This window comes from Ipomoea nil, unplaced genomic scaffold (genome assembly GCF_001879475.1).
Source record: "Ipomoea nil cultivar Tokyo-kokei standard unplaced genomic scaffold, Asagao_1.1 scaffold1421, whole genome shotgun sequence".
NCBI classification, from domain to species: domain Eukaryota; kingdom Viridiplantae; phylum Streptophyta; class Magnoliopsida; order Solanales; family Convolvulaceae; genus Ipomoea; species Ipomoea nil.
This window is the reverse complement of record NW_017617849.1, coordinates 8,497,558-8,507,257: the sequence shown is the minus strand read 5'-3', so window position 1 is coordinate 8,507,257 and position 9,700 is coordinate 8,497,558. Positions and strand designations below refer to the sequence as shown.

The window sequence follows — 9,700 nt, the reverse complement described above, 5'->3', positions numbered from 1 at the left end:
TTAAGGTACATAAGTTTGAAGACTTAAGATACATAAGTTTGAAGACTTAAGGTGCATCAGTTCAGAGCTTAAAGTGCATATATAAGTTCAACACTTAAGGTGCATCAGTTCGAAACACTAAAGATCATTTGCATCCATATTGTCAGGAAACACGTTTTTTTTTTTTAAAAAAAAAAAATCCTTCATTTTGAGTTGTTGATCTAATTTAGATCAACAACTCAGATCTCACATCATTTTCACCAGGGAGACCCTTCGCAGAACCATCCCTTATATGTGTGTGTGTGTGTGTATGTCACACACACAGAGGTCGAGTCAATATGCAAATTTAATACTTATACTAGTAAATGTAATACTAAATCATGAATAAATTGTTTGTTACTTATAAAGAAAAAAATAAAAATGTAATAATAATAATAATAATAATAATAATAATAATAATAATATATTATTATTATTATTATTATTATTATTATTATTATTATTATTATTATTGTGGTTGGGGTATCCTCGTACCCATTCTTGTTCTCCATTTTTTTTTTCTTCCTCATCCCCATTGGAGCGGGGATCCGTTGGGTTGGAAAAAAAATCGTCATTCTTAGGTAGTTCTTGTAGTCCATGAAGATGTCATAAGGTTCTTGGGTGGCAACGGGTGATTCTTGAAACTGATGCCCAGGTGGTGACATGTGCTGTTGAAGATGGAGTGCATCTTACTCCTTTCGGGGCTATAATTCATGAGGTAAGGACTTCTCTTAAGCAGTTACCTTTTATTACTTTTGTTTTTGTGAAGCGTGATGGGAATACATCATCCCATGTTTTGGCTAAGAAAGGCTTTATGTTATGAGGGAGAGAAGAGGGTTAATTATTGTTATGATTTTATTTCTGCGTTTCTTTCTGCTTTCGTTTGTACTCACCTTATGATGGTTTAATTTAATATATGTGTGGTTTGTTTGGTTTTCAAAATTTTTTTATTTTTTATTTTACTTATATAAAATAATTTAAGTAGTCGTTTAATTAACGTCTAGTCTTACTTTCAAGACACCTAATGAGTCATTGGTCAAACATTGCATGCAATTCCCCATATACAAGTGTATACAATGGTTTGGTTGTCTAAAATGTCTTATTAGCTAAGTAGGCTCTTTCTCTATCAATAGACCAAACAGGCAATTCCCCACTCAACCAACCTTCTTCACTGTCCAAACCTCATTGGCCATCGGAGACCATCCCAAACACCCCTAAATAACGTGTCACTCTTTTAGGGTTTCACATGTATATTTTATCACTTTTTAAATTTTGAATTCATCCTCCATATCCCAAGTGTGATCAAGCCATCTAACCAATTCTTACACGTTAGGCTATTTTAATAATTTGAACAAGAAAATTATAAGTCAAATGACAAATCATCGGATTTTTCAACTACCTCCCACTTTCTAGTATTACACCCATGCATCTATTTCCCTAGAGAACTTCATTGTCATCCTTGGCCTTCCAAAAAATAAAATTATTAAAATATCATAAAATTTGTTAACCGTAATCACATAACTTAATATAACGTATTTTCAAAAAAAAGTAAGAATAATATAATAAACAATTACATAATATAAAAAGAAAATTTCACAATTACGTTATTATAAATAAGATTTGAATGAATGGTTGTGTTCTTTTCATTAGGCGGCACGCCAATACTGAAGGCGTGGGTCGATATGCAGCTAGACTGTTGGATTGGGAGTATTGTTTGGATTATTAGACCACCGTGGTTGTCATATAATTCCATCAATTATAGATGCTTCTTTATTTTCTGCCTAATCTGATCTGGATTCAACTTTTTAACATGTCATACAAATGCAAAAGTTGATTCTTTGGTCCTAAAAAGAGTGACTAATTGAGTTGAACATGATTCACGTACCTAAAATATTTGATTATATATGGTTCTTTATTTTTGGGTAAGGAAGAATAATAAGTGATGGGTTTTCAAAAAAGAATAATAAGTGATGGAATATACTTGCATTAGTACTATAGCATAACCTTTGTGATTGGATCAAGGCACATGATTATTGAGGAGCCAAGTAAAATAATGAGTACATTTTTAGGTAACGGCTGACCTGCCAAGCATGGACACGTGGTCTTCTTGAAGTTTGTCTCATGGAAAGTCCATGATTTTAATATAAAGAAATTAGAGTAACCTAATAAAAAGCCATTCTTTCTTTCTACCCTTCTTTTCTTTTTAAGATAAAAATGGAATTTTTATTAAAATAAAAAACAAATATTAATAGTGATGGCAAGAAGAAGAAGGCACTGTGGTGCCAAAGCATTTTTCTGTGTCCAGAGCATTGATTGGAGTTAGATAATTGAATGCATACGTGTCACTTCCATGTACCCAATAGTAAAAAGCTTTTCCACAAACATCTCTTTCTCTTTCCTCCTTCAAGACAAGACTCCCAGGCACAGAAAAGAAGGGGCAAAATAAAATTTTTAAGGGAAAAGAAAGAGGACATTGCTGCCCATACTTGGTGAGCCATCAGCAATTTGGGGTTTCTATTCTATGTTGGTGAGAATCTGTCAACTGTTTATCTAATTCATTGCAAACTACTGTAAATTTCTTGATTTTATTTCTATTTTTGTTGGATTAGAAATACCATGTGACTTTCTTGTATTTCTTTTTCCTTTTTTGTAAATTTTGTAGCTCAATATTCTTGGGGATTTTTTTGGGGGGTGGGGTTGGATCTTTGTTGTGGAGGGAGGAACAAAAAGTAAGGAAATACTGTATAAATTAAATTAAGAAAACCCATATTTCAAGAGGTTGAGAAGTGTTGCCTTAGATCCATGAAACCCAAGTTCCATGTGGCAAAAAGGCACCATCTTTTTAGGGTTTTCCTTGTGATTCTTGGGGTTCGGGGTAGTAGGGTTGTTGATTTTCATTTTCTCACCTAGGTTCTTTTCCATGATCTCTTTTTCTCAGCCCCTTCTTGAAATTTATGGATAAGGCTTTGATTTTGTCCTTTTCTACTTCTTTCCCTCTATTTAAGGGTTGGTGGTATGCTTGGTTTGATTATCCTCTAGAAGGGAATTGGATTTTACTAGTTCAAGGTATTAGAGAGAACCCAAACTCTGCTTTATCTTCAATTGTGTTATAAATAAGTTTAGATCCATTTACATCACTAGATCACCTCACTCATATTTATTTTCTTTTGATAATTTCTAGCTCTGTCCACCTTTAGTTTGCTCTTGGAAATCTTCAAATCTTCAGGAGGCTGTTGACTGAGGCCTTGTTGCTGATTTGCTGTATCTTTCCTCATCATCCTTGCTTTTTATTGTACTAAATGGTGATAGGACGGGGGGGACGGGATCAATGTTTAGGCAGAAGAAGTTGAGAAAGCTCAGGTGTGATTGACTTGTGGCTTTGCTAGATTTTTTGTTTATATTGTGCTGTTAATTTCCAAAAGTGGGAATTAATGGAAGAGATGTCTCCAGCTGTTGCCGTTACCCTTAGCTTAAGTAACACGATTGTTGATAGCCCTGTAATGTCGAACCACGTGGAAATTACTAGGCTGAAACTAGTGACTGATGCCGCGAGTTTGCTTGCAGAGCCAGCATCGTTGTTGCATGCTGACTCCAATTCTAGTTGGGATGGCGTGAAAGTTGATGTTAGTATCGGTTCCTTGTTTGCATCGGGAGAGGTAGGAGGATCTGATCTCTCGGAGTCTGTGCTGAAACTTGGCAAAGATCTGACCTTTAGTGATGCCATGATTCAGGAAAATGAGTACGATGAGATTTTGTCGGTTGGGGAGGAGCCTAACGAGATTAACGGGGCCTCAGATATAAGTTTGCCCATTGCTGTCGAGATTGAAGGCATTGATAACGGCCAAATAGTTGCTAAGGTTATAAGTTTGGAGGAAAGAAGTTTCGAGAGGAAGGTGATTAACAATCTATCCTCCTTAGCGGCCTGCTCGAATGAAGGAATAATTCCACCCGGTCCTACAATTAAAGCATCGGTTGTGGCTCTTCCATTGCCTAGCGAGAAGGACCCTGTGAAAGGAGGCGTGAAGAGTGTTTTCGAATTGGATTGTGTACCACTCTGGGGTTCGGTGTCTATCTGTGGAAAGAGGCCGGAAATGGAAGATTCAGTTATGGCAGCTCCACACTTTATGAAAATTCCGATTAAGATGTTTGTTGGTGATCGTGTGCTGGATGGACTCGGGCAAACGTTGAGTCACCTAACTTCTCATTTTTTTGGAGTATACGATGGTCATGGAGGATCCCAGGTATGCCTCATTTATTATATTGTTTTTATTTAAAGAAAAAGAGAATCGTTCTTGAAATGTCATATGTTGTGTGTAACTGAAAGGATAGTTTATGGTTGATAGCTGTATAAGTTTGAAACAGCATTTCAAAAAATATTCAACTCTTCAAGTTTTTATGGCTTGGGAGCTTTTGTCTTGCAGGTTGCCAACTACTGTCGGGAACGGATCCATCTGGCTTTAGCCGAGGAGTTGGAAATGCCCAAAGATGATTCGATAAGCAATAATACAACAGACACTCGGCTATTGTTGTGGGAGAAAGTCTTTAGAAGCTGCTTTCTGAAGGTCGATGATGAAGTTGGAGGAAAAGTGGAGAGAGGCGGCCCGGGAGATGATGTTTGCACATCCGACCCTATTGCCCCTGAAACCGTGGGGTCCACAGCTGTGGTTGCGGTGATTTCTTCGTCCCATATTGTCGTTGCAAACTGTGGGGATTCAAGAGCTGTGCTTTATCGTGGGAAAGAAGCTATGGCTTTGTCGATTGATCACAAAGTATGGCATATTGTTAACTGCTAATCTTTCTTTCACATTACCGTGCTTTGAGAAAACGCATCTTATTTCTTTCTTTCGTTGATATGGTTTTTCTCAGCCTAATCGAGAAGATGAGTATGCAAGAATTGAAGCATCAGGTGGCAGGGTGATACAGTGGAATGGACATCGCGTTTTTGGTGTTCTCGCAATGTCAAGGTCCATTGGTAAGTAGACATTAACAGGGTGTTTGGTTCACTGTAATTTAGCTATAGTTGAATTGCAATTCAGTGGATGCCTCAATTACACTGTTTGGTTGGAGGGAATTGCAATTCCCTCCTTTTGTTGAATTGCAATTCAATGAATTTGAGAAAGGAAAAACATATGAAATGACATTACTACCCTTGGTTGTTATTACTATTATTATTACACAAGGATATTTTAGTCTTTATACCACTTATTTCATTCTCAATTCCAATAATTCTATTTCTCCCTACCAAACAACGTAATTTGAATTCTTACTTTATTCCCACCTTATTCTTTTCCCACCGAATTACAATTCCTTTCCCCCCTAATTCCTTCCTTCCAACCAAACGCCCCGTTAAGACAGTAAGAATCTTAAACAATCCTATTATTATAATTTTTTGTTGGCTTCTACTACATGCTTCTCAGCCTGACCACCTCGGATTTTCCTCAGGCGACAGGTACCTTAAACCATGGATTATACCGGAACCAGAAGTCATGTTTATTCCCCGAGCTAGAGAAGACGAATGCCTAGTCTTGGCTAGCGACGGGTTGTGGGATGTGATGACAAACGAGGAAGCATGTGAGGCAGCCCGAAAAAAGATTCTGATTTGGCACAAAAAGAACGGTTCGAACCATTTTGACAGGGGCACGGGAGTCGATCCTGCTGCACAAGCTGCAGCGGAGTATCTTTCCATGCTTGCTCTCCAGAAAGGAAGCAGAGACAATATCTCCATTATTGTAGTGGACTTGAAAGCTCAAAGGAAGTTCAAGACCAAATCATAAAGACTTAAAAAGTGACACTATGGCTCACCATTATTCAGCACTAATACAATTCATGTAAGCCATGAATTTACACTGTCATTATTACATATAATTTTGGTCCATTCATTTTTCATATGGGCTTAAAGTGTGTGTAGGGTTATAGTGCTTAGTATGTATTCATAGAAAACAGTTTAACAGATGACCCTTTTCCTAATTTTTGCTTTTCTCATACACTGCCAATATGTTTATGTAAATCTAGTTGTGTTGTAGAAACAGTGAGCTGTAAAATCTCTTGTATTTAGCCCATGAATGTTCTTGCATCTAGCAACCAAAGTTCAGGAATGTTGCAGAGTTGTGATTTCAGATTGTTATTACTGCACCTCTCTGTACAGATGAATGTATCTTCTTTTATTTTCGGTGTCGAGAAAAACCCAATCACTAACCGAAGACACAGGACAAATCCCGTCTTATGACCCTAACCAGCAAAGGACGTAAACCAGTCTAGGTTGCCAATAGCTGATCTGCTCAAATCAAGAAAGCCAATAGGCTGCTTCTACTGGGAGTCAAACTTGGAACCTCGTGATTGTCAAGCTAATAACACGTATGTATCTTTGAATGAACAGGAGAAAGGCAAATTGTAAATTGATAGAATAAACCATGATTGTATAAGATGGAGTACAAGCTGCCCAGTCACATGCAGAAATGTCTAAACAAAAATGCCTGAAACTGGCTATGGTTTTTAAAACACAAGAAAAATATTCAAATGCTTCTTTACTTTCGCCTTTTCCTTTTTGTTGTGAATTTCAGAGGGACAGGGAGTGTGGCTAGAAACGCTCGCTTCTCCTTAACGAATTTGCAACCCAGTAACTCCAAACGAGGCCTTAAATCTCCAGCACTCATTCTGAGATCTTTGGCTATGTCTGATGGATCACTTCGGAAATTGTCAGCGTATAAAGTGAGAACAAGTACGTAACTGATGAGGAGATCAATTTTTTCAGCAGGAAGTCTCTTCGACTCTGAAACACCAAACAGTGACGAGAATTTCTGGACTAACATGCCTGGAATTTTGTGATGCTTTGCAGAAGAAAAGCCATCCATAGAATGCTTATCCTTGAACTTAACAAGATGAGTAATGTATGAAAAAATCCCAGCCATTCTTCGCTTCTGTGTCTCATCCTGTAACATAATTGAAAGTAAAAGGTGTAACTGCAGTTTAAACAGACATTTTTGCTGCACAAAAACATTATGATTTCAACAAATAATAGTAGCAAAAAGTGATTTCTGCAATGAACATCACCACCAACCCTGTGAGGCAATAAATACACTACATTCTGATTGTGGCTAACACATACCAAGAGAAATGAATACTGATCAACTAATATGTAATATCCTTGCTAAATGAACTAGATCGCTCCCTATCCAGTCAATCTGAGATAATCCATCTTAGAAACACAAAATGTTATCCCATGTATCACGTGATTCACGTCTCCTCATACAGACTAGAAAATAAAATTCAATAATGTAAAAAACTTATGGTGAAATGTGAACACTATAGTTGTTATTACCTTAATATCTGCCAATTTATACGTTCTGTTGCATACAAAGCTTGGAAAAGCATCAAGTGGAATGCGCTCTCCAGTTTCCAAAACATCAAAGATATCTGAGAGATAATCCCACTCTCCCTTGGCAATAATCTTGTCCAGTGGATATGCTGCCTGAGGTGTAGTGGCATCCAAATCATGTGGTGGGATATTGCGGCCACCACCATCTGTTGCGGTGGCGATGGCAACGTTAAGAGCTTCTTGATTTATGAGCTCGTTCCCTTCAACATGCTCGGCACCGGCATTTGCTTGTTCCCGCAAAGTATCAAGTTTCTTAGCCTGCAATGCAATCACCATCATAAATCAAAGCATCAAATACTCCTTAATAAATTCAGAACCATACTTCAATTTTCCTATTCCAGGTGAATCCATGAAGGCCTAGGGGCAAGACGGTAGCTAATTTAACTCCACTTTTGGCTATGGAATGTACAAATTGTTGATAAAGAAAATATTTTTCCTACAATTTGCCAGTAGAAAAAATCAGAAAAAAAGAATACCTTTCGAATAGATTTCTTGTTAGAGTACATTTCAGTTAAAGCTCTGGTTTTGAGAGCCTTTTCCTCTGCAGTGAGCTGTTTCTTATCCATATTTTCATCTTCTGGTATGTCAACTCCTGCAACCTTAGGATCCAATCTAATAACCTAGACAGAGAAGAGGCAAAATCCATGAATAATTAAGAAGCATATACAGAATATAGCACTAATATTTATATATATCCCCAAAAACAACTAAAACTAACCTTGTTTCCAGCAATAGGAACAATCTTAAGCGTTTGGGTCTCCTTGTCCAACACTCCAATCGCGTAATTACAGAGCTGAGGAGCCGTAGCCTCGCCGGAATAATTCGTCCCAACGAAATCCACCGGGGAGTCATTCTGGCTCACGGCGAGCTGTAACCTATTACTCCTTTTTGTATGTCTGTAAACCCTGACCGTGGCATCCGATTGCTCGGCAGAATTTTTTGTAAACGGATCGGAACCGGACGCAAAGTACCCGACAATCGGGGAGATTTTATCTGGGTCTGAGCTCAAAGTTTGCATCTTCACAGTCAGCGTCTCCTCCTCTCCTTTCTGCTTCTCGTTTTCAGCTTCTTCATATGGTATAGGGTTTTCCACATCCAGCTTCTTCTTCTTTTCCTTCCTCTCCATTGTTGAAGATTCCTGCCTCGCGGCGAATGCTAGGGTTTAGTGTCGATCGAGCTACTTTGCTACTCCAAATATATTTTGGAGGTCAGCTGTAACGCCCCCAATGTTTTCCAAATTTGTACCTGTTTGTAGATTTTTAAAAGGAATATAGGTAAATTGAACTAAACATAATAATGCAATGAGTAAATATATAAAATGGTCCTTCGACTATAGTTAAATTCACAAATTGGTCTTCGACTTTTAATTTCAACTAATTAAGTCCTTAACTTTGTAATTTTGACACGATTTGGTCCTCTATCTATTTGATCATTTGTTGACCATGATCCGACGATCTCCAGAAGAACCTTCAGCTCTCGTCGGAGCACGTGGAGGCCTCCAGGATGACGTTGCACCGGTTGGGAAACACGTCGTCTTCTTCGCTTTGGTACGAACTCAACTACATTGAATCCAAAGGGAGGATGAAGAAAGGCAACCGGATTTGATAGATTGCTTTCGGCAGTGGATTAAAATGTAACAGTGCGGTCTGGAAATGCAAGCGGAATCTTAGAAACCCGACGATGGACCATGTAATTACATATATATCCTCAAAAATCACAGTCAACAAACGGTCAAATAAACAGATGATCAAATTGTGTTAAAATTACAAAGTTAAGGACTTAATTAGTTAAAATTGAAAGTCGAGGGACCATTTTGGGTATTTACTCTAATGCAATTATGTCATTGAAGTTTAAAAAAAATTACAATCGAATTATTAAACTAATTAATTTCATGTAATTCCTTTAATTTATAGATATTTCTAATTTTTAATAGGTCACCCAAATTTAAAATATTATTAAAAAAATAATTATTTAAAATTTATATATATATATATATATATATATATATATATATATATATAAAAGAAGAAGAAGATGTCTTCGTAGGAGTCTCCAGTCATGAACACGAAGAAGAAACCTTCTTCGTCTTTGGTTGAAGAAACCTTCTTTATCTCCGACCAGAGACAAAAAAGATATCTTCGTCTCCATGATTGAATATGAAGATAGTTTTTGTCTTCCACCAAAGACAAAGAAGGTCTATTATTATTATTATTATTATTATTATAACAAATAAAATGTTTGTTTTTTTTTAGAAAATGAACCAAACAAATACAAAAAAAAAAAAAAAAAAAAAGATACTTTTCTAAC

At 37.0% G+C, this 9,700-nt stretch overlaps 2 protein-coding genes across 7 annotated transcripts; one reads left to right on the top strand and one right to left on the bottom strand.

Moving 5' to 3' along the window:
- The first annotated feature begins 2,228 nt into the window (after positions 1-2,228).
- Positions 2,229-6,145, top strand: LOC109187507 (protein phosphatase 2C 7-like). Of its 5 annotated transcripts, none has more exons than XM_019337714.1 (6): positions 2,229-2,545; positions 3,200-3,378; positions 3,583-4,259; positions 4,440-4,787; positions 4,885-4,990; positions 5,461-6,145. In XM_019337714.1, the coding sequence occupies exons 3-6, from the start codon at positions 3,741-3,743 to the stop codon at positions 5,790-5,792; spliced, it is 1,305 nt and encodes a 434-aa protein (XP_019193259.1). In that variant the 5' UTR covers positions 2,229-2,545; positions 3,200-3,378; positions 3,583-3,740; the 3' UTR covers positions 5,793-6,145. The 5 variants fall into 5 exon arrangements, with proteins under 5 accessions (XP_019193259.1, XP_019193257.1, XP_019193258.1 ...); XM_019337712.1 differs by adding an exon at positions 3,024-3,084 and having other exon boundaries at positions 2,315-2,545; positions 3,200-4,259; XM_019337713.1 differs by having other exon boundaries at positions 2,315-2,545; positions 3,216-4,259.
- Positions 6,146-6,389: 244 nt separating this feature from the next.
- On the bottom strand, positions 6,390-8,659 carry LOC109187508 (DNA-directed RNA polymerase I subunit rpa49). 2 transcript variants are annotated; one of them, XM_019337717.1, is made up of 5 exons: positions 8,604-8,659; positions 8,112-8,563; positions 7,870-8,013; positions 7,337-7,651; positions 6,390-6,947 (listed from the first exon to the last, which is right to left on the bottom strand). In XM_019337717.1, the coding sequence occupies exons 2-5, from the start codon at positions 8,517-8,519 to the stop codon at positions 6,543-6,545; spliced, it is 1,272 nt and encodes a 423-aa protein (XP_019193262.1). In that variant the 5' UTR covers positions 8,520-8,563; positions 8,604-8,659; the 3' UTR covers positions 6,390-6,542. The 2 variants fall into 2 exon arrangements, with proteins under 2 accessions (XP_019193262.1, XP_019193261.1); XM_019337716.1 differs by lacking the exon at positions 8,604-8,659 and having other exon boundaries at positions 8,112-8,589.
- Positions 8,660-9,700: the final 1,041 nt, after the last annotated feature.

Excerpts from the sequence above, each read along its gene's own strand:
- LOC109187507 (XM_019337713.1), top strand. The coding sequence starts at position 3,450 with ATGGAAGAGATGTCTCCAGCTGTTGCCGTTACCCTTAGCTTAAGTAAC. Across the intron at positions 4,788-4,884 it reads CTTTGTCGATTGATCACAAA|CCTAATCGAGAAGATGAGTA; the intron begins GTATGGCATATT and ends GGTTTTTCTCAG. Across the intron at positions 4,991-5,460 it reads CGCAATGTCAAGGTCCATTG|GCGACAGGTACCTTAAACCA; the intron begins GTAAGTAGACAT and ends GATTTTCCTCAG.
- LOC109187508 (XM_019337717.1), bottom strand. The coding sequence starts at position 8,519 with ATGGAGAGGAAGGAAAAGAAGAAGAAGCTGGATGTGGAAAACCCTATA. Across the intron at positions 8,014-8,111 it reads TTCCTATTGCTGGAAACAAG|GTTATTAGATTGGATCCTAA; the intron begins GTTAGTTTTAGT and ends TTCTCTGTCTAG. Across the intron at positions 6,948-7,336 it reads ATAAATTGGCAGATATTAAG|GATGAGACACAGAAGCGAAG; the intron begins GTAATAACAACT and ends ATTATGTTACAG.